Source organism: Protopterus annectens, chromosome 9.part0 (genome assembly GCF_019279795.1).
Source record: "Protopterus annectens isolate FY-2018-M chromosome 9.part0, PAN1.0, whole genome shotgun sequence".
Taxonomy (NCBI): domain Eukaryota; kingdom Metazoa; phylum Chordata; order Ceratodontiformes; family Protopteridae; genus Protopterus; species Protopterus annectens.
In genome coordinates this window covers 25300110-25321522 of record NC_056743.1, presented here as the reverse complement: position 1 = coordinate 25321522, position 21413 = coordinate 25300110, and the positions used below count along the sequence as shown (strand labels likewise).

At 44.3% G+C, this 21413-nt stretch overlaps 1 protein-coding gene across 1 annotated transcript in view; it reads right to left on the bottom strand.

The window, feature by feature from the left end:
* DHCR7 (7-dehydrocholesterol reductase) overlaps positions 1-21413 on the bottom strand; it is a 775245-nt gene that overhangs the window by 112621 nt on the left and 641211 nt on the right. The window contains exon 8 of the mRNA XM_044084804.1: positions 19443-19574. Coding sequence (XP_043940739.1) covers positions 19443-19574 — 132 coding nt within the window. The remainder of the gene's footprint in view (positions 1-19442; positions 19575-21413) is intronic.

The following is a 21413-nucleotide window of genomic DNA, read 5'->3' as shown; positions in this document are numbered from 1 at the left end:
CATCCAACAATTTAGCTTTAACATGATCAGGCAAAGACTGCTCCTTAAGCCAAGCATGCCTTCTAAGCAAAGACCCAGTAACAGCAGCCCTGCAAGAGGCCTCTAAAGAATCAAAACCACATTGCAAAGTATGTTTTCCAATTTGTTCAGCAGAATGCATTAAGTCCTGTAAATCTTTATTTTCCACACAGTCAGGAATCAACATAATTTTTAAGCAGTCCAATAACATGTTGCTGATATTTGAACATATGAAACTGGCAGTTTAAAGCTCCGATTGCCAAGGTTTCAGAAGTGTAAACCTTTTTACCCCATCTATCCAGTGCCCTGGAGTCTCTATCAGAAGGGGTAGGATTTTTAGCAGTAGAAGCCTTAATGCCCTTGGGCCCCTGAGAAATGGTCTCTGGATCTGCAACAGGATTTTTGAAAAGGAACTTGTGGGACTCAGGAACCCTGTAGTATCTGTCCGGTTTACTGGGAGCTGGAGGCTGGGAATCAGGGGCCAAACTGGATTCCGAGAACACATCATCAACAATGTCTAGTACAGGAATTATAGCCTAAGGCCTATGCTGAGGTAGGAGAAGGAAACCCCCAAGCCTCTTTTTTGAATCAGCAAATTCCTGGCTTTCCCAGTGGAAAGGCTCCCTTAAAGTATGTAAGGTTTCCCCAAAAGAAAAATCCTCAGGAGAGGAAGCAGAGGGAATAGAATCCTCTGCATCAGAATCCTCATAAATAGGCAAGGACAAATCCAGGTCATCAGAAGAGTCCGAAGAAACAGAATCCTGATCAGAAGATTCATAATCAAGCTCAGCCCTAGGCCTGTAAGGGGGGGGGGGGGTTGACTACCCCTGATTACAGTTATTAGATCTTCAGCCATTTTAATCATTTGCTTTTTAGGCATACAGGCCTGAGCATGTGGCCTGGGCATCAGTTTTTTAGACATGGATTGAGATTTAGGCCTTAGTAATGAAGGAGGTGTTGATTTAATATGCAAGTCTGTAGGCCTGAATACACCCTCAGAAGCCAGAGCCTGCACAGTGGCTCTGGACCCATCCAAGGTAGAGACATCCGCGGGTTCCATAGTTGAAGCATCTCGCGGCATATCAGACTCCGAATGGGTCTCAGTAGAGGTCTGCAAATCAGAAGTAGCGGGTATTAGGGCTGTGAAAGCGCCTCACTGAGTACCGGCGACTGGCTTAGGAAAAGCGTTGTTTGCAGTTTTGGACCTCGGTGGCCTGTCTCTGTCTTTATCTTTGCATTTTTTCGGAATCTAGGTAGTCGGATGGCTAACCGAAGACATTTCTGGATAATTAAACTGAGAACTGAAATATTTAGAGGCAAAAATATACCGACGACGGATGATTAAATAAAGCACAAAACCGACAGCAAGGTATGTCGTAGTCAGGGCCTAGGCAAGGAATACAGTACGAATGAAAATCATTATGAGGTATTTGCTTTCCCCAAATAATGCAATTATTAACTTTTACTGACATCGGTAAGGAGCAAGAAAAAATTTCCCCAATGGGGTACTTAGCTTTAAGTTGAAGTCTTCGGTTCTGAAACTCGAAAACGAAAATTTCAGGCGTCAGCAGACAGGCACTTGTGAACTGCTTCTGCTTTGGGCACCGCACAGCAAGAAAGACTGATGTAATGGCATCAGCTGCATGTTTTATATCCCTGTTGACCTGACGTCATGGAAGAAGGGACAGCAACCGATGCAGGACCCAAGACTTTGTTAATCAGGCCGACTGAGGGCAACCTGCAAGCAGATTACCCAAATGTAATGACTGCAACAGTGAAACACGAAGAACATCTACACAGGTAAAAGCAGCACTCCCTAAAGCCAAAAACACAGCATCCACAGGACAGGACAACATCCCAGGCTGCGTTTTACATGAACTTCAGAACGAACTGGCTCCCCACCTAAGCACCATGTTCAATCATAGCCTAACATCAGACTTTGTGCCCACTGAATGGCACACAGCAACAGTTATCCCACTCCACAAAGGGGGAGCCACCACTGATCCTGGGAACTGTTGCCCTATTAGCCTGACGAGCCTGGTATGCAAGGCCATGGAACGTATCATCATGGAATTCATAAACAAAGACAATGGTAACCTCCAAACTCTGGACCCCATCCAGTTCGGGTTTGTGAAAGGCAGGTCATGCCTCCTGAACCTGGTAGACTTCTTTGAGGCAGTCATCAAAGTCGTAGACTAGGGTAAGGTGGTTCACACAGCCTATCTTGACCTCAGCAAGACTTTCAACACCATCCCCCATTCTGGAATTATAGCTAAACTCACTAAACTAGGTATAAATCTCTATGTCACAAGAAGGGTTGCCAACTGGCTCACTGACAGAACCCACACTGTAAAAGTTGTTGACTCCAAATCTGACTTCAAACCAGTGACAAGTGGAGTACCACAGGGTTCAGTCCCTGGACATCCCCTGTTTGGTATCTACTTCTTTGAAGTACAGGCCAACACAGAAGGCCACTGGCTAATGAAGTTCGCAGATGACTGCAAACTAGGAGCTATAGTCAAGTCCCCAAATGATGTGGACATCCTACAGAAGGGCCTCACTGAGACAGATGACTGGTGTCAGAGCCATGGCCTCAAGCTCAATGCCAAAAAGTGTATTGTTATCCCCTTTGGTAAAAAGTCTGTACCCATGAACTACCACATAGGCAGTAGTCTTCTTAATGCCGAATGTGTGATAAGAGGCTTTGGGACCCAGGTGGACAATAGTCTCTCCTTTGATAATCACATTGCCAGAGTAGTCAGAAAATCCTTCTACATGGCACACCTCATCACAAAAGGGTTCCCATCCAGGAAAAAAGAGGTCATTGTTCCCCTCTGCTCGACACTCATTAGACCCATTATAGAGTACAATGCCCTTTTTTGGAATGTACCTCACAAGACATCTGCAGCAGCTGGAAAGGCCACAAAAGTACCTCACTAAGAGGATTACTGACCTCAAACAGATGCCCTACACTGATGTCTCAAAAACCTCTAGCTTTACTCTGCAGCACATCGCCTACTCCAAGGTGATCTCTGCCCAACATATAAAGCTATGTCAAACCCAGAGCTGTTGGAGATGCTACACCTAAAGAAATCCCAATCTCTCTGAGCTACATGCTCTAGGGACCTAAACCTTGTCACCACAATAAACAGGACTTGCTGGAGGGATAGATTCCTGTCCTAGAGACTTCTCATACTCTGGAACAAGCTACCCATCTATGTCAAGCAAAGTTCCTCATTAGCACTCTTCAAGAAAAATCTTGATGAGTGGATGGGAAATAGGAAATACACCCCGGGGATTATTTCTGTGGCTCTGCTCAACAGGGGCACAGGAAATTAACTTTCTTGGGTTGGCATAAACCAGGGAACTTTGTTGGCTAGGCTTACTTAGGTCCTTGGGCCGATAGCCTAGTACCTACCTATGAACTTATGAGAATTTCTACACTTAATGTAGGTTTCACTGATAGGATGCAGCTTGAAAGTGGATGACATGATGATACAGAGCAGGCTGGACATCTTATGTATCCAAGAGACGAGATGGAAGGGCAGTGCTGCAAAACCACTTGGCTTGGGATCCAGACTCTACTACTCAGGAGAGAGAAGCTTCAGGAGGCAGTGAGGGATATCATCAGACTTAATAACAGACTCATGGCAAACAGACTCCAATGTAATGATAGGGCAGTATTCATAATCTCAGCCTGTGCCCCACAGCAGCGTTATGATAGTGAAGAAAAGAGTGCATTCAGACAGCAGTTGCAGGACCTACTAGATAAAGCAGGTCAACATGAATTGGTGTTGATAATGGGTGACTTGAATGCACATATTGGGACAGACAGAACAGGATAGGAGAACTGCCTGGGTCCACATGGGAGGGGCAACAGGAATAAAGAAGGAGAAGCCATTCAAGACTTCTGTCTAGCAAATGGCTTGATAGTAGCCAACACATGGTAGCCAACACATGGTTCAGAAAGAGAGACAGTCACAAGATCATATGCAAGAGTAACGAACATGCAACTCAGGTAGACTTCCTCCTAGTAAGCAAAGGCACTGGGGTGAAATTCAGGATTACAAAGTCATCCCCAGTGAAACAGTCAGCCCACAGCATAAACCACTAGTTGCCATAATCAGCTGCAAGCAGTGGTCAGAGAAGGCTCTAAGGTCAACAGAGACCAGGCTGAAGACCTGGAAGTTGACTGGAGATAAAGTACAACAGTTCAAGGAATTGCTCAGGGCACTAGTACCTCAAAAAGAGGAGGAAATAGTTGGAGATGAACAAGAATGGCAGCACCTAAAAACACCGTGTGTTAGGACTACAGAAAAGATATGTGGCCGAGCCAGGTATGGAAATAAGGTACATAAGGAAAGCTGGTGGTGGAATGCAGAAGTCCAGAAAGTCATCACAAGAAATAAGGAGTGCAGGAAGAAGTGGGAGAGAGAAAAGACTGGCCAGGCTAGGAAGGCTAACAAAGAAGCTAAGAAAGTTGTTGCAATAGCAAAGAATAGGTTATCGGAGACATTCCACCAACTTCTGGAAAGTGACTCATTAAGTGGTACAAAGAAACTATCAGGTTGCAAGGCAAATGCAGAAAGATAAAGAAGATAGTCAGACACCCTTCATAAGGGATGCCAGCAACACCCTGCTCATCAATCCACAGGACATCAAAGGCAGATGGTAGGAGTATTTCCAGCAGCTTCTGAATGAAGGAAACCCCACAGAAGCTGTACTGCCCCAGGCAGCCTAAGATGAGAGAAGAGGAGGAGCACACTCTAGAAGAAGTAAGAAAGTACAGCTGTGTACACTTACCATAAATGTAGATGTTCGAGTGTATTCACTGTTGTAGCATACATAAAGTACAGCTGTGTACACTTACCATAAATGTAGATGTTCGAGTGTATTCACTGTTGTAGCATACATAAAGTACAGCTGTGTACACTTACCATAAATGTAGATGTTCGAGTGTATTCACTGTTGTAGCATACATAAAGTACAGCTGTGTACACTTACCATAAATGTAGATGTTCGAGTGTATTCACTGTTGTAGCATACATAAAGTACAGCTGTGTACACTTACTATAAATGTAGATGTTCGAGTGTATTCACTGTTGTAGTATACATAAAGTACAGCTGTGTACACTTACCATAAATGTAGATGTTCGAGTGTATTCACTGTTGTAGCATACATAAAGTACAGCTGTGTACACTTACTATAAATGTAGATGTTGAGTGTATTCACTGTTGTAGTATACATAAAGTACAGCTGTGTACACTTACCATAAATGTAGATGTTCGAGTGTATTCACTGTTGTAGCATACATAAAGTACAGCTGTGTACACTTACTATAAATGTAGATGTTAGAGTGTATTCACTGTCGTAGTATACATAAAGTACAGCTGTGTACACTTACCATAAATGTAGATGTGCGAGTGTATTCACTGTTGTATACAAAAAGTACAGCTGTGTACACGTACCATAAATGTAGATGTGCGAGTGTATTCACTGTCGCAGTATACATAAAGTACAGCTGTGTACACTTACCATAAATGTAGATGTGCGAGTGTATTCACTGTCGTAGTATACATAAAGTACAGCTGTGTACACTTACCATAAATGTAGATGTGAGAATGTATTCACTGTTGTAGTATACATAAAGTACAGCTGTGTACACTTACCATAAATGTAGATGTGCGAGTGTATTCACTGTTGTAGCATACATAAAGTACAGCTGTGTACACTTACCATAAATGTAGATGTTCGACTGTATTCACTGTTGTAGCATACATAAAGTACAGCTGTGTACACTTACCATAAATGTAGATGTTCGAGTGTATTCACTGTTGCAGTCATCACACTTGGGTTAACCTGCCAGGGATAGCTCTCAGTCGGCCCGAATGCTAGAGGTTTAGTATTTCTGTGTCGGTTGCTGTCGCTCCAGGACTGACTTCAGGTCGTCAGTGGTATAAAAACAGGCAGCCGATGCCATTACATCAGTTTTTCATGCCCCAAATGTCAGGAGCCCCCAAATAGGGAGCTAGGTTATGGTGGAATAACACCACCAGTAGAAAGTAAATACCAAACAGCCCTGTTAAGAGTGAGGAAGAGAGAGAAAAGGGGAGTGGGGGGTGGGAAAAGTACAGTTTTGTACCTACCATAAATGTAGATGTCCGAACTGGATAGCATCTGCAGTCATAACAAGTGGGTTGTCCTGTCGTCAGGCAGCCCTTCAGTCGGCCGGATTCCAAAGTCCGGGTCCGGCTTCGGCTGATGTCGCACTCCACCCGACGTCATCTCTGTTGGTCTTCGGGTATAAAGGCATCAGCCGACGCCATTTTCCTCAGTGTTTCTTGCCCCAGATGCCAGTAGCCCTCTTGCAGGCTAAAATTTGGATAGATGCCAATGTTTCCAAATAGATAGAGGTAAACACAACAATAAGCATGTATGTACATATACACAAACAAATACACCATAAAAGACTCCCCAACAGCTAGCTATTAGAAGGGTAAACACCCTAGGAGTACCACAGAGGGATGGAGGGAGGGTAATCCTGACTGCAGATGCTATCCAGTTCGGACATCTACATTTATGGTAGGTACAAAACTGTACTATGTCCTTCATGGATGCATCTGCAGTCATAACAAGTGGGTAGAATACCATAGCCAACTAGGGAGGAGGATAAAAGTAGATTATGGTGTGTTTAGGATCCCTTGCAGTACAGCAGTGGCAAACCCTGCTCGGGATCTGGAATATAGAGGCAAATTATAATGCTTGGCAAATGTATGCACGGAGGTCCAAGTAGCCGCCTCAATAATGTCTTTGGTTGCCACTCCTCGTAAGAAGGCTGTGGTAGTGGCTGTTGCCCTTGTAGAATGAGGTCTTATGTTCTGTGGAATTGGTTTTCCATGGAAGGAGTAACAGAATCGTATGCAATTTCCTATCCATTTGGAGATTGTCTGTTTGGAAATAGCTTTTCCTTCCCTTCCTGTTGCATAGGCTACAAAAAGTTGGTCAGTCTTTCTGCTATTTTTGTTCTGTCCAAGTAGTAGCGTAGCTGTCTATGTACATCCAAGGTATGCAGTATTCTTTCCCTCTGTTTTGTGGGTTGGGAAAGAAGGTAGGTAGGTGGATTGCCTGGTTTAAAGACACTCTGGATACCACCTTAGGCATAAATGTAGGATTAGTCCTCATGGACACTCTATCTTGGTGGAAGATTAGGAAGGGTTGCACTGCCATTAAGGCCTGTAGTTCTGAAACCCTCCTTGCTGAAGTAATTGCCAGTAGGAAAGCAGTTTTCCATGACAGGTGTTGTAGGTCTGCTGTTGCTGCTGGTTCAAAGGGTGCTAGTGTCAACTTTTCTAGCACAAAGTTTAAATCCCAAGCTGGTAATGGTGGTTTCCTTGGAGGTTTTACATTCTTGATTCCTCTGAGGAATTGCCTGAGCAAAGGGTGCGAAAAACAGGTGTAGCAAAGCTGTATTCTGCTGAAATAGCTGATGCATGTATCTTGATGGAGGAGTAGGACAGGCCTGAATGAAGAAGTTCGCCAGATACTCCAGAATGTTAGGCATATCTATGTTTGACACATCTTTTCCTCTTTCCGTACTCAGATGACAAACCTTTTCCATTTTCCAGCATAGTTCCTTCTTGTTGAAGGTCTGCGTGCTTCAAGAATAATGTCTTTAACTCTTTGGGAAAGTTCTGGAATAGCTGCTGTTATGTGATGTTCCATGCAGTCAGTTGCAAGGTTTTTAGGTTTGGATGTATGATGCTGTAGTTGTTCTGCGTTAACATCAAAGGCATCAGGGGAATTGTCCACATATTGTTCCGAGACATGCTCCTCAGTAGTGGGTACCAGTGTTGTCTTGGCCAGTTTGGAGCTATCAGGATTATCCTTGGGCGGTCTTCCTTGATTTTCAGTAGTACCTTGTGTATCAAAGGAAGAGGCGGGAATGCATATGCTGTTAGGCCTTTCCAGTTGAAAGAGAGTGAATCCACTTTCCATGCTAATGGGTGGAATGTCCTTGTGCAGAATTTTTGAGCTGGTGATTGAGAGGTGATGCGAATAGGTCTATCTGTGGCATTCCCCATTTCTTTGAGATGGTCTTGAAGATGTCCGGGTGAAGCTTCCACTCGTGGGCATCCGAAGTGGTTCTGCTTAATATGTCTGCTAGGGTATTGTCTTTCCCTGGTACAAATATTGCCTGTAACTGGATGTTGTAGCTGAGTGCCAGGGTCCACAGCTCCAAGGTCATTCTGCATAGGGGTATGAATGAGTGCCTCCCTGTTTGTTGATGTACCACATGACTGTGGTGTTGTCTGTCCTTATCATCAACTGGCCCTCTTTGAGAAATGGTTTGAACTTTTGGATTGCCAGTTTTACTGCCAGCATTTCTTTTAGGTTGATGTGCAGTTGAAGTTGATCCTGTGTCCATAATCCTTGCGCATTTGTCCAGCATGTGGGCCCCCATCCTAGGTCTGAAGCGTCTGTTGTGATGGTCTGGCTTGCTTGACATCTGCGAAAGGGTAGGCCTGGGTTTGACTGGCATGCCTGAGCCCACCATAGGAACTCCTGTTTTAAGCATGGAATTAGTGGGATTTCTGTTTCTAGACTGTGTCTGTGTTGGGACCACAAATTCTTTAGGTACCACTGTAGTTTTCTCATATGTAGTCTGGCAAATGGAACCAAGATTATGCATGATGCCATGAAGCCCAAGGCCTGCAGTACTTTTCTTGCTGTTAACTTGTTCAGTTTTGTTAGTGCCAAGAAGTATAGAGGGAGTTCTTTTTGTTTTCTGTAGTCAGGAATGCCATTTGTTTTACTGTGTCCAATTCAGCCCAAGAATGTCCTTGTTTGGGATGGTATCAGCCTTGACTTTTGTAAATTGACTGTGTATCCCAGTGCTTGTAGCAAGTAAATGACCCTTTGTAAATCTGTTGTCAGCTTGCTTTTGTTGTCCCCTTGTAGCAGGCAGTCGTCCAGGTATGGGTAAATTTGAATTCCCTGAAGTCTGCAATGGGCGATTACTGATGCCAGGCATTTTGTGAATACTCTGAGCGCAGTAGATAAGCCAAAAGGCAATGCTGAGAATTGATAGTGCTCTGATCCTGCAAGAAATCTGAGGTATCTTCTGCAGATTGGTCGAATGGGGACGTGCAGGTATGCCTCCTTGAGATCTAGAGTTACCAGCCAAGACTCCTTGCCCAGCATGGGAAGAAGTTGCTGTAAGGTCAGCATTTTGAATTTTGGAACAATGATGTATGTATTTAAGGTGGACAGGTCGAGAATTGGTCTCCAACTTTTTTCCTTTCTTGGAACTAGGAATAGTCTGGAGTAGAACCCTTTCCTTGCTCTGCTGTTGGCACTCTTTCCACAGCTCTCATGTTTGCTAACTCCATTATCTGGCGTAGAGCCTCTGTTTTTTGATTTGGAGGTAGATTTGGCATTCCTCTTTTGACTGGAAAAGTGTGGAAGTGAAACCGGTAACCTTGATCTATGGTTTGTAAAATCCACTTGTCCTTTGTTATGTAGTGCCAGTTCTTTGAAAATAAGGTTAACTTTCCGCCTAGAGGAGCTGCTATTTGTTCCCTGGTAGGCGGATTTAGGTTAAGTCACTGTGGTTGTGTTGATGTAGTGGCAGTGGCTGTGTCTGTGCCTCTGTTGTTACCTTGCCACTGTCTTCCTCTGTAGGCACCTCCTCTGGATTGGTTTCTGCCTCTGGAGCGTCTATTCCTGCCCTTTGAAATTTTGTGGAGTCAGGAAAGGACCAATTTTGGCAGGCCAGTTCCTGCTAAACCTTGGGGTTGAACCTGCAAGAAATCTTTAACAGTTTGAACAGATTTTGCCTTTTCTTCCATTTTCTTCATAACCTGCTGGGCAGATGTACCAAACAAACTTGTCTTGTCCATAGGAGCATCTAGCAACTTAGCTTTAACATGATCCGGTAAAGCTTGTTCCTTTAGCCATGCATGCCTTCTTATCACTGTGCCTGTCATGGCTGATCTAAATGAAGCCTCCAGTGCATCATAGCCACATTTTAAGGAATGGTTGCTAACCTGTTGTATGTTATTTACCATCTCTAATACATATTTCTTATCAAGAGATTCATCAGTGGTTAGTTTTTAGTTAACTGATCCAGCATAAACTCTTGGTATTGTATCATGTGAAACTGACAGTTTAAAGCTCTAGCTGAGAGAGTAGCTGAAGTGTAGACCTTTTTACCCCATCTGTCTAATGACCTTGCTTCCCTTTCAGAAGGAATAGGGTTTTAGCTATGGTCGGCTACTGCCTTGGGGCCCTGGGATATAGTTTCTGGGTCTGCAAGTGGAGCCTTGTAAAGGTGGTGATGAGTATCTGGCACCCTGTAAAATCTGTCCGGTTTGGCAGGGGCTGGGGGTAAAGAATCTGGAGCGGAGCAAACATCATTGAAAGCATCATCCACCACAGAGAGAACAGGGGTATAGCTAAGGGCCTGTGCTGTGGGAGGTGCAGAAAAGTCCTAAGTCTTTTCTGGAGTCTGAAAAATCCTGTTGCTGCCATTGGAACTGTTCTCGCATGGCATGCAAGGTTTCCCCAAAGGAGAATTCTTCTGGTGGGAAGCAGCTGGGATGGATTCTTCAGCATCAGAATCTTCAAAATTGGAGAAGGGAGCCTCTGGCTGGTCAGTTATGTCTGATTCATCAGCAGAATCATCAGAGGACACTGGCTCGGGGCTCTGCCCTAGGTCTCTCTTCTCTGGGGCTGAGAGGCCCTGTCTGGGTGAGATTGAGATCCTCTAATTAAAGAAATTAAATCTTCTGCCAAAGTAAGCATTTGAGAACTAGAAGAGGGCCTGGATGTGGGTGGTTTAACAGGCACTGTTTTAGTAGTCTTGGCTGCTTTAGCCCTGGCGAAGGCCTTAATGGACATGGCTGCTGGAGGCCTAGCAGCACCACGTGCTGGGGTAGAAACATCCAAGGGGATGGTGTCTGATAAGTCAACCACCGTAGTGGGTAAAATTTCTGAGGTCGTTTCAAGAGTTGTAGCAGGGGCCTCAGTTGTAGGAATAGGTTCAGCTGTACTATGTTCAGTTTTCTCGGTTTCGGCGAAACCGAGACACTCATGATTTGCTTGACCATGGTTTCGGCCGAAACCGCGGACCGCGAGTGTCGGTCTTTATCTTTGCGTTTTTTGCTAGATTGGGTAGTCGGAGGATCCGACGGCATAATGTACGCAAAATCAGAACCGAAAAACTGTTCTGCAAACTCCGACCGCGCCTAAGCGTTCGTCGGTTGAAAGAAGCACAGGCCGAACAGGCTGCTATGTCATGGGCTGGGCCTAAACAAGGCAGACAGTAAGAGTGGAAATCTTTATGAGGTATTTGTTTCCCACAGTTTAAACAATTGTTAACTTTTTCTGACATCGGCTGAGGCAAGAAAGAGTCCCCAACGGGTACTTAGCTTTAGAAGTCTTGAAGTAGTATTCGGTAGAAGTAATCTCTGGATCCGACCGACCGGCACTTGCGAACAGCTTCTGCTTGAGCCACGGCAAGAAAGACTGAGGAAAATGGCGTCGGCTGATGCCTTTATACCCGAAGACCAACAGAGATGACGTCGGGTGGAGTGCGACATCAGCCGAAGCCGGACCCGGACTTTGGAATCCGGCCGACTGAAGGGCTGCCTGACGACAGGACAACCCACTTGTTATGACTGCAGATGCATCCATGAAGGACATCCAGGACTGCAACAGTGAATACACCAACATTTACTGTAAACGTACACAACTGTACTATGTTCTTCGTGTGTCACTGTTGTAGTCGTCACACTTGGGTGGATTCCCAAAGCTGAAGAATGGGTGTAGGCAGTCAAGAAGAGTTGGGGCTGGCTAGTATGCCCTGCAGGACTGCTGTTGCAAAACCTGCCCTGGATTTGGAAAAGATAGGCAGGTGGTAATGCTTGGTGAAGGTATGAGCAGAACTCCATGTTGTAGTCTCTAGGACGTCTCTGGTAGGGACCCCTCTGAGATAGGCTGCAGAGGTGGAAGTTGCCCTAGTGGAATATGTTCTGATGTCCTGTGGGGGTGGTTTCCCATGATGTTTGTAACAGAAATGGATACAATGTGCTACCCATTTGGAAATGATTTGTTTTGATATGGCCTCACCCTCTGCCCCTGCTGCAAATCTGACTAGTAACTAGTCAGTTTTCCTAAAGGGCTTAGTCCTATCCAGGTAGGATCTGAGCTGTCTGTGCACATCTAAAGAGTGCAGGATACTTTCCCCTTGTTTTGAGGTTTAGGGAAAAAGGCGGGCAAATGAATAGATTGGTTGAGAGACACACTGGACACCACTCTAGGCATGAAAGCTGGGTTAGTCCTGAGGAAGACCTTGTCAGCATGAAAAATGATGAAAGGTTCCACAGCCATATGTGCTTGTAGCTCAGACACTCATCTAGCTGAAGTGATAGCCAGAAGCAAGGCCGTTTTCCAAGAGAGGAATTTTAACTCTGCTAAAGCTGCAGGCTCAAAGGGGGGTAGCGTGAACTTTTCCAACACAAAGTTAAGGTCCCAAGCAGGAGTAGGGGCTCTTCTGGGTGGCCTTAAGTTGTTAGCCCCTCTAAGGAACTGCTTGTTGAGAGGGTAAGAAAAGAGGTGGCTCTGTGCTGTAATGAGCAGAGATGGCAGAGGCATGAATTTTAATAGAAGAGAAGGATAAGCCCCTGTGGTGTAGTTCTGCTGGGTAATCCAGGACAAGAGGTAAGGAGGGCTGTGCTGGTTCAGCTCCTTTAGCTTGGATCCAGGAACAATACCTTTTCCAATTGTCAGCAGAGGATTTTCTAGTGCTGGGCTGTCTGGACCCATGTATAACATCCAGGACTTGCTTGCTTAAGCTGGCCACTGGAGGAGAGGTCATGGATTAAGCCAGGCTGCCAGGTTCAGGGTCTGCGATTGTGGATGCAAGAACAAGCCCTTCTGCTGGGTCAGGAAAGTTGGAATCTGACGGAGGTGCAATGGAGGCAACGGTGACAGATTGCGCAGTAGTGGGTACCAGTGTTGGTGTGGCCAGTCTGGGGCGATCAGGATTGCCCTTGGTTTTTCCTACCTTATTTTGAGTAATACCCTTTGTAAGACGAGGTAGAGGGGGAAATGCATAGATCGAGAGGTTTACCCATTGGAAGGATAGTGCATCCACTTTCCAGGCTTTACTGTGAGGTTCCCTGGTGCAGAATTTGCTGAGCTGGTGATTGTTGTGGGAGGCAAATAGATCCACTTCGGGGTACCCCATTTCTGGGTTACAAGGCTGAAGGTGTTGTGGTTTAATTGCCACTCGTGTGGGTCTAGGAGATTTCTGCTTAAGTTGTCTGCCAGAGAGTTTTGGTTGCCTGGCAGGAATTGTGCTAGCAGGTGAATATGCATGGCTGAAGCCGTGTGCCAAAAGGTCATGGCTAGCCTGCAGAGTGGGTTCCTCCCTGACTGTTGATGTACCACCCCCCTGTGGTGTTGTCTGTTTTGATTAGTAGAGGCCCCAGAGACAGTACAGGTCTGAAAGCTGTCAGAGCGTGCTCAACAGCTAGCATCTCTTTTTGGTTGATGTGCAGATGTATTTGATTTAGTCTGGTGCATGTGTGGTTAGGGTATGAGTAGTGTGGGGTTGTGAAAAGGGAAGTCCCTTGTTGTGGTTGCATGCTGCTGCCCACCAAAGAAAATCATTCCTGAGACAAGGTATCATAGGTATGATAGTTTCCAGGTCCTGAAAATGTTGACACCAAAGGCTTTTTAAGTACCACTGAAGTTTCCTCATATGCAGTCTGGCATATGGAATGAGTAGAATGCAGGAGGCCATGAACCCTAGAGCTTGCAGGATTTTCATTGCGGACAACTTGGTTCTGGTGGCTGGTTGAGAGAAGTAGCCTGTCAGGTAGGCTTGTTTTTCTGGGGTAAGGAATGCCATCTGGGATGCTGTGTCCAGGCTTGCTCCCAGGAATACAATTTTCTGACTGGGGACTAGTTTGGATTTCTTTTCATTTATAGTGTACCCCAGTGAGGTCAGTACTTTACAAAGGTCATGTTCTACAACAGCTGTTCCTGACTGTCTGCCTGAATCAGGCAATCGTCTAAGTAGGGGTAAATTTGAATATTTCTCTGTCTGCAAAAAGCAATGGCTGGAGCCAGGCATTTTGTGAAAACTCTGGGAGCAGTGGATAAGCGAAAGGGAAGTGCAGAGAACTGATAATACATAGATCCTGCCCTGAAACGTAGATATTTCCTGCAAGAGTCTCTGACTGGGATGTGCAGATAGGCCTCTTTTAGGTCTAGGGTGGCTAACCAGGCATCTTTGGATAGCATAGTAAGAAGCTGCTGGAGGGTGAGCATTTTGAATTTTGGTACCACCAGGAAGGTGTTTAGAATGGATAGATCTAGGATTGGGTGCCTCTCTTCATTCCCTGGGACTGCTTTCTAGGGGGTCTGCTTCCCCAGGTCTATTCTGAGCAGGCCTTGAGGGGGCTGGAAAGGATCAGTGTTTTGAGGGGCAATGCCTACTGAATCTTGGAGGCTGGACTTGCAGAAAGTCTTTAACTGTCTGCATAGATTTAGCTTTTTCTTCCATCTTTTTTAAAATCTCTTCTGCCTTGGTGCCAAACAGATTGTCTTTGTTCAGTGGGAAGTCCAATAATTTTGATTTGACATGGTCTGGCAAGGTCTGTTCCTTAAGCCAAACATGCCTTCCAAGTACAGAACCTGTGACTGCTGCCCTGCAGGATTCTTCTAGGGTGTCAAAGCCACATTGCAGGGTATGCTTAGTAACTTGGCTTGCAGAATGCATAAGCTCCTGTAATTCTTTATTTTCTGCACAATCTGGAAAGGTAGATAATTTTTGTTTAAGAAGTTCCATTGTATGCTGCTGGTATTTCAACATGTGGAACTGACAATTTAATGCTCTAATGGCAAGAGCTGCAGAGGTGTATACTTTTTTACCCCTTCTGTCTAAAGCTTGGAAATCCCTGTCCAAAGGGGTGGGATTCTTTGCTGTGGTTGCTTTTATTCCTTTAGGTCCTTGGGAGATGACCTCTGGGTCAGCAGTGGGATTTTTGAAAAGAAATGTGTGAGAGTCAGGAACTCTCTGTAATACCTGTCAGTATCAGGAGTTAAACTGGATTCCATGAAAACATCATCCACAACATCCAGAACAGGAGGAATAGCTAAGGGTCTGTGCTGTGGTAAATCTAAAAATTCCCTGAGTCTCTTTTTGGACTGAGGATAATCCTGGCATTCCCAATGGAAATGCTCTCTCAAAGTATGTAGGGTTTCACCAAAATAAAAATCCTCTGGAGAAGAGGCAGAAGGAATGGATTCCTCTGCATCTGAATCCTCATAAGCAGACAAGGGCATGTCTTCATAATCAGAAACCCCAGAGTTGTCAGACTGTTTGTGAGATAAAGCTGCTGGGGACAAGTCTCTTTCTTTTAGAAGGGGTAGGCTGGCTTCCCCTAATCAGCATGATAAGGTCTTCCACCATTTTAAGCATTTGGGTTTGAGGCATGGAAGCAGGTGCTTGAGCTTGGTTTGTCAGTTTTTTTAGGTGTAGTTTATACCCTGGGCCTTAGAAACTCGGTAGTTTTAGACAGAACTGAAGACGCGAAAGTCATCAGTTTGTGTCGAATATCAGTAGTGCAAAGTACTTTTTCAGAAGCCAGTACCTGTACAGCACCTCCGGACTCATCCAAGGTAGAAACATCCTCAGGTTCCGTAGTCAAAGAATAGTCTCGTGGCATACCAGACTCTGAAAAGGTCTCGGTAGCAGCCTGCAAATCCACAGAAGTGGGCATCAGGGGCTGTGAAAGCACCTCACTGAGTACCGGTGAACTGGTGACTAGCTTAACGGAAGCATCGTCGGCAGTTTTAGACCTGTGTGGTCTGTCTCTGTCTTTATTATTACGTTTTTACGAAGATCGGTAGTCGGATGGCTTACTGAAGCCATTTTGGAATACGGAGATCGAGAGCAGAAGTATTTAGCTATGATAAGGGCCCGACGATGTATAGTTCTGGCATTGAACAAAGCACAAAACCGACATCGAGGGACGTTGTGGTCTGGGCCTAAACAGGTGATGCAGTGAGCATGGAACTCTCGGTGTGGTATTTGCTTTCCACAGGTGAGACAATTGTTAACTTTTTCTGACATCGGTTAGAGCAAGAAAAAATGATCCCCAATGGGATACTTAGCTTTAGAAGACTTCAACTTCAATTTTGGAAATGAAAACTCAGGTAGCGGTCGACCGGCACTCGTGCGAACTGCTTCTGCTTCGGCTCCTCGGCAATAAAGACTGATGTAATGGCGTCAACTGCCTGTTTTTATACCCCTGATGACCTGACATCAGTCCTGGAGTGAGAGCAACCAACGCAGAAATACCAAGCCTCTGGTATTTTGGCTGACTGAGGGCTACCCCTGGCAGGATAACCCAAGTGTGATGACTGCAACAGTGAAACATGAAGAACATCTGCACTAATGAAAATTAAGTCAGGGAAAGCAACTAGCTCAGATGAGGTTACAGCAGATATGATAAAGATGCTGGGAGAGTTAGGGAAGAAATGGCTCCTGAGGGTACTCACCGCTGCATACTCATGCCAGTGTACAAGAACAAAGGGGACATCCACAACTGTTGGTAGTACAGAGGAATCAAACTCCTATCACATTGTATGAAAGTTCTGGAGAGGGTGATTGATAAAAGGATACACAGAGTAGTAGAAAGTAAGATGGGAAATGAGCAGTTTGGATTCAGATCAGGATGCAGCACAGCTGACTTGATGCTTGCAGTGAGACAGATACTTGAGAAGAAGCTAGAGATGAGAAGAGAGTCCAACTGGGCCTTCCTAGACTTGGAGAAAGCATATCACAAGGTTCCAAGAAAACTGATCTGAGCAGTACTGCGGTGGTTTGATGTCCCAGAAACATTGGTAGAATTAGTGCAGGCTATGTACAAGAATCCAATGACAAGTGTAAACAGTGTTCAGCCTCACAGAGGGGTTCCCACTGGGAGCGGGTGTGCACCAGGCTTCAGCTCTGAGCCCACTGCAGGTCATACCGATGATGGACTACATTATCAAACAGGTCGGAGGGCACAGATCAACAAAGTTGCTGTATTTAGATGATGTTGCATTACAGGCAAACTCTGAGCTAGAACTTCAGCCATGGATAGGAGAATGGAATGCAAAACATCAGGCACATGGGATGAAACTAAGCACAGATAAGATGGTGGTAATGGCAGCAAACTGGGGAAATCAGAAGAAACTGAGAATAGAGATAGAAAGGAAGGCACTGGAACAGGCAAACAGCTTTAAGCATCTGGGAGGGGTGGTTGAGGAGAAAGTCTGAATGATGAGGTCAAAGCTGGAATTAGAGGGGCTGCAGCCAACTGGCACAGTGTGTCAGCTGCAGTCTATGATAGAAGAATGCCAAAGAAGCTGAAAAGTAAGGTGTACATGACAGTGGTGCGACCAGTAATACTTTATGGTACAGTATGGTACTGTATTGCCTGGGCAATAAAGGCAGAACAGTTGAAGAAGCTAGAGGTGATGGAAATTAAGTGCCTGTGAAGGGTGGTAGGATGCACACTGTGGGACAGATGAAGAAATGAGGACATAAGAGCAGAAGCCAAAGTAGCTCCATTTGCAGAAAAAGATCAAAGAGAACAGATTACGGTGGTTTGGACACGTGCACAAAAGCAGAAGACAATCTGGTGAGGAAGATTCGGGACAGACAGGATGAAGGTAAGAGGAAGCAAGGACGTCCATCAAAAAGGTGGATGGATTGTGTGAAAGAAGACCTGCAACAGTCAGGCATGAGTTTTGAAGAAGGCAGGAGTGTGGCACTGAACTGAGAGAGTTGGCGACAGTTAACATGACACCCCAACCCCATGTAGAAAAAAACGGGAAAAAGGGAGCTGATGATGATGATGATTTCATCCTACAAGAAGCTCATTCAGAGTATAACCAACGCCACCAACTATATGCCATGGTTTTCATCCTATCAGAAGCTTGTCCAATGGATCCACCTTCTGTTTAGTGGCTGTAAAAGGCTCATGCTGTTTGACTGTAGTACTCGTATCAGGGGAAAAAAAATCATGGTTACTCTGCTTATCCAGTTTTGAATACAGCCTTTTTTAAAAAAGGCAACCCGTCTTTTTCTTCGGAAAGAAGTGTTTGATATAATTGAAGGTAAACCAGACAATTTAATTTGGAGTACTACATGTAAGAAACTTTTAGGGAGTAAGAAGACACTTCTGTTGTGTCATATTTAATGAAATGATTACTGGAGGCTTGCAATTTTGTCCTGACCCTTAACCCTTTAGGGACAGGTGGAATTCCCAACCCTTTAGGGACAGGTGGAATTCCAGACCCTTTACCCTTTAGGGACATGTGGAATTCCTGCCCTTTACCCTTTAGGGACAGATGGAATTTCGGACCCTTTAGGGACAGGTGGAATGTTGGAATTCCGGACCCTTTACCCTTTAGGGACAGGTGGAATTCTGAACCCTTTACCCTTTAGGGACAGGTGGAATTCCGGACCCTTTACCCTTTAGGGACAGGTGGAATTCCCAACCCTTTGTCCTTTAGGGACAGGTGGAATTCCTGACCCTTTAGGGACAGGTGGAATTCCCGACCCTTTACCCTTTAGGGACAGGTGGAATCCCCGACTCTTTACCCTTTAGGGACAGGTGGAGTTCCCGACCCTTTACCCTTTAGGGACAGGTGGAATTCCTGACTCTTAATCCATTAGGGAGAGGTGGAATTCCTAACCCTTAACACTTTAGGGACTGGTGGAATCCTACTGTGTTCATTCACAATTTGTGGTCATTTTTGACTTTGGCTTGATATGTAAATTGAAACATAAGTAGGATGAATAGTATGGGGTCCAATGCAGACCACTGTAGTACACCTACTTTTAATACCTTTATGTTCAGAGAAGCAGTTTTTGACCTTTACAGTACATTTTCTATCCTTCAACCAATTGGCCATCCATCTTATGTGATGGTCAGTTAACATTCTGCAATATAAACTAACATTCTATAATGTATACTAACATTCTGTGAGGAGTACCATAATCAAATAAATATTTTGTGATGCATACAATGGTCTAGTTAATGATTCATTATGTAATTTAACATTCTGTACTGTAAACTAATTTCATTATGTGATGTAAATGAACACTCTAAGATAAATACCATGGCCAGTTAACATTCTGCAATGTAAATTAACATTGTATATTGAACACCATGGTCAATTAAAAATGTTCTAACTGATACTCATGACAATTTGACAGACTTAAACGTTGCCCCTTGCCCAGTGTGGCACAGACTCAACCACTGTACAGAATGAGTCCAAGCAGTCATGGTCAGGCTGAAAGCTACCAATGCTCTGTTACCTCTGATATAAATATCCTTTGAAGAAAACATTGCTTTACCTGCAAGGTGTAAAGATAAGGCAGCCAGACACAGTCGCCCCAACCGAGGTACCAGCCAAAATGATCGTGACATATATCAATGGTTTTCAAGTACCATGCTTCATTCCAGAAAAAGTCCAACACGTACATGGCCTGAAGATAAAACAAACTACAGGTTAGCCAAGTATAAAACCAACTAATGCAGTGCAAGAAATTGAAGTCTCAACCTTTAAAAGGAGTGAACTGTTTATCCTGTAAGATACATGGCAGTCCTACTGCATACAAACTCTCCTAGTCCTGAAGCAGGAATTGCACTCAGGTCCTCCAGCTCTGAGATGATCTAACGCAGATTGTTACATAATGACATCACGTGTATGGCACATTTAACAACACTGTGTGGCACTGCGTCCATCATGTGGCTGACCCTCACTTTTATGGCATAAAAGCCAAAATAAAGGTCCCATATCAGGGGGAGCTTTTAAATACTGTGCTAACATACTCAGAACGTTGCTAGAGTAATAGATTTTGCATTAGCATGCATTTTCAGAAATCTGTGAAGTCTGAAACTTAAATGACTGTCTATTGTTGCTCAGTGACTGCAATCCTTTTACACACACACACACACACACACACACACACACACACACACACACACACACACACACACACACACACATTTCAAGCACAGGCATTAATGCCTTACTAGCCTGCCAATATACGAAAGAGTTGTTCCCATAATAAGTGTCCAGGTTGTTCTTACACATATCTAAACTAGTACTTGCTTTAATGTAATTTGGTAGTCTGTTCCATGCATCAGCTGCTCTTTCACAGAACCAGTTAGTGCACTTCTCATTCCTATAGAACCTTCTACATAGGTTATCTGATGATTCTCTAGTACTTTAATGTAATTTGGTAGTCTGTTCCATGCATCAGTTACTCTGTCACAGAACCAGTTAGTGCACTTCTCATTCCTATAGAACCTTCTACATAGGTTATCTGATGATTCTCTAGTACTTTAATGTAATTTGGTAGTCTGTTCCATGCATCAGTTACTCTGTCAGAGAACCAGTTAGTGCACTTCTCATTCCTATAGAACCTTCTACATAGGTTATCTGATGATTCTCTAGTACTTTAATGTAATTTGGTAGTCTGTTCCATGCATCAGTTACTCTGTCATAGAACCAGTTAGTGCACTTCTCATTCCTATAGAACCTTCTACATAGGTTGTCTGATGATTCTCTAGTACTTTAATGTAATTTGGTGTCTGTTCCATGCATCAGTTACTCTGTCACAGAACCAGTTAGTGCACTTCTCATTCCTATAGAACCTTCTACATAGGTTGTCTGATGATTCTCTAGTACTTTAATGTAATTTGGTAGTCTGTTCCATGCATCAGTTACTCTGTCACAGAACCAGTTAGTGCACTTCTCATTCCTATAGAACCTTCTACATAGGTTGTCTGATGATTCTCTAGTACTTTAATGTAATTTGGTGTCTGTTCCATGCATCAGTTACTCTGTCATAGAACCAGTTAGTGCACTTCTCATTCCTATAGAACCTTCTACATAGGTTGTCTGATGATTCTCTAGTACTTTAATGTAATTTGGTGTCTGTTCCATGCATCAGTTACTCTGTCAGAGAACCAGTTAGTGCACTTCTCATTCCTATAGAACCTTCTACATAGGTTGTCTGATGATTCTCTAGTACTTTAATGTAATTTGGTAGTCTGTTCCATGCATCAGTTACTCTGTCACAGAACCAGTTAGTGCACTTCTCATTCCTATAGAACCTTCTACATAGGTTATCTGATGATTCTCTAGTACTTTAATGTAATTTGGTAGTCTGTTCCATGCATCAGTTACTCTGTCAGAGAACCAGTTAGTGCACTTCTCATTCCTATAGAACCTTCTACATAGGTTATCTGATGATTCTCTAGTACTTTAATGTAATTTGGTAGTCTGTTCCATGCATCAGTTACTCTGTCATAGAACC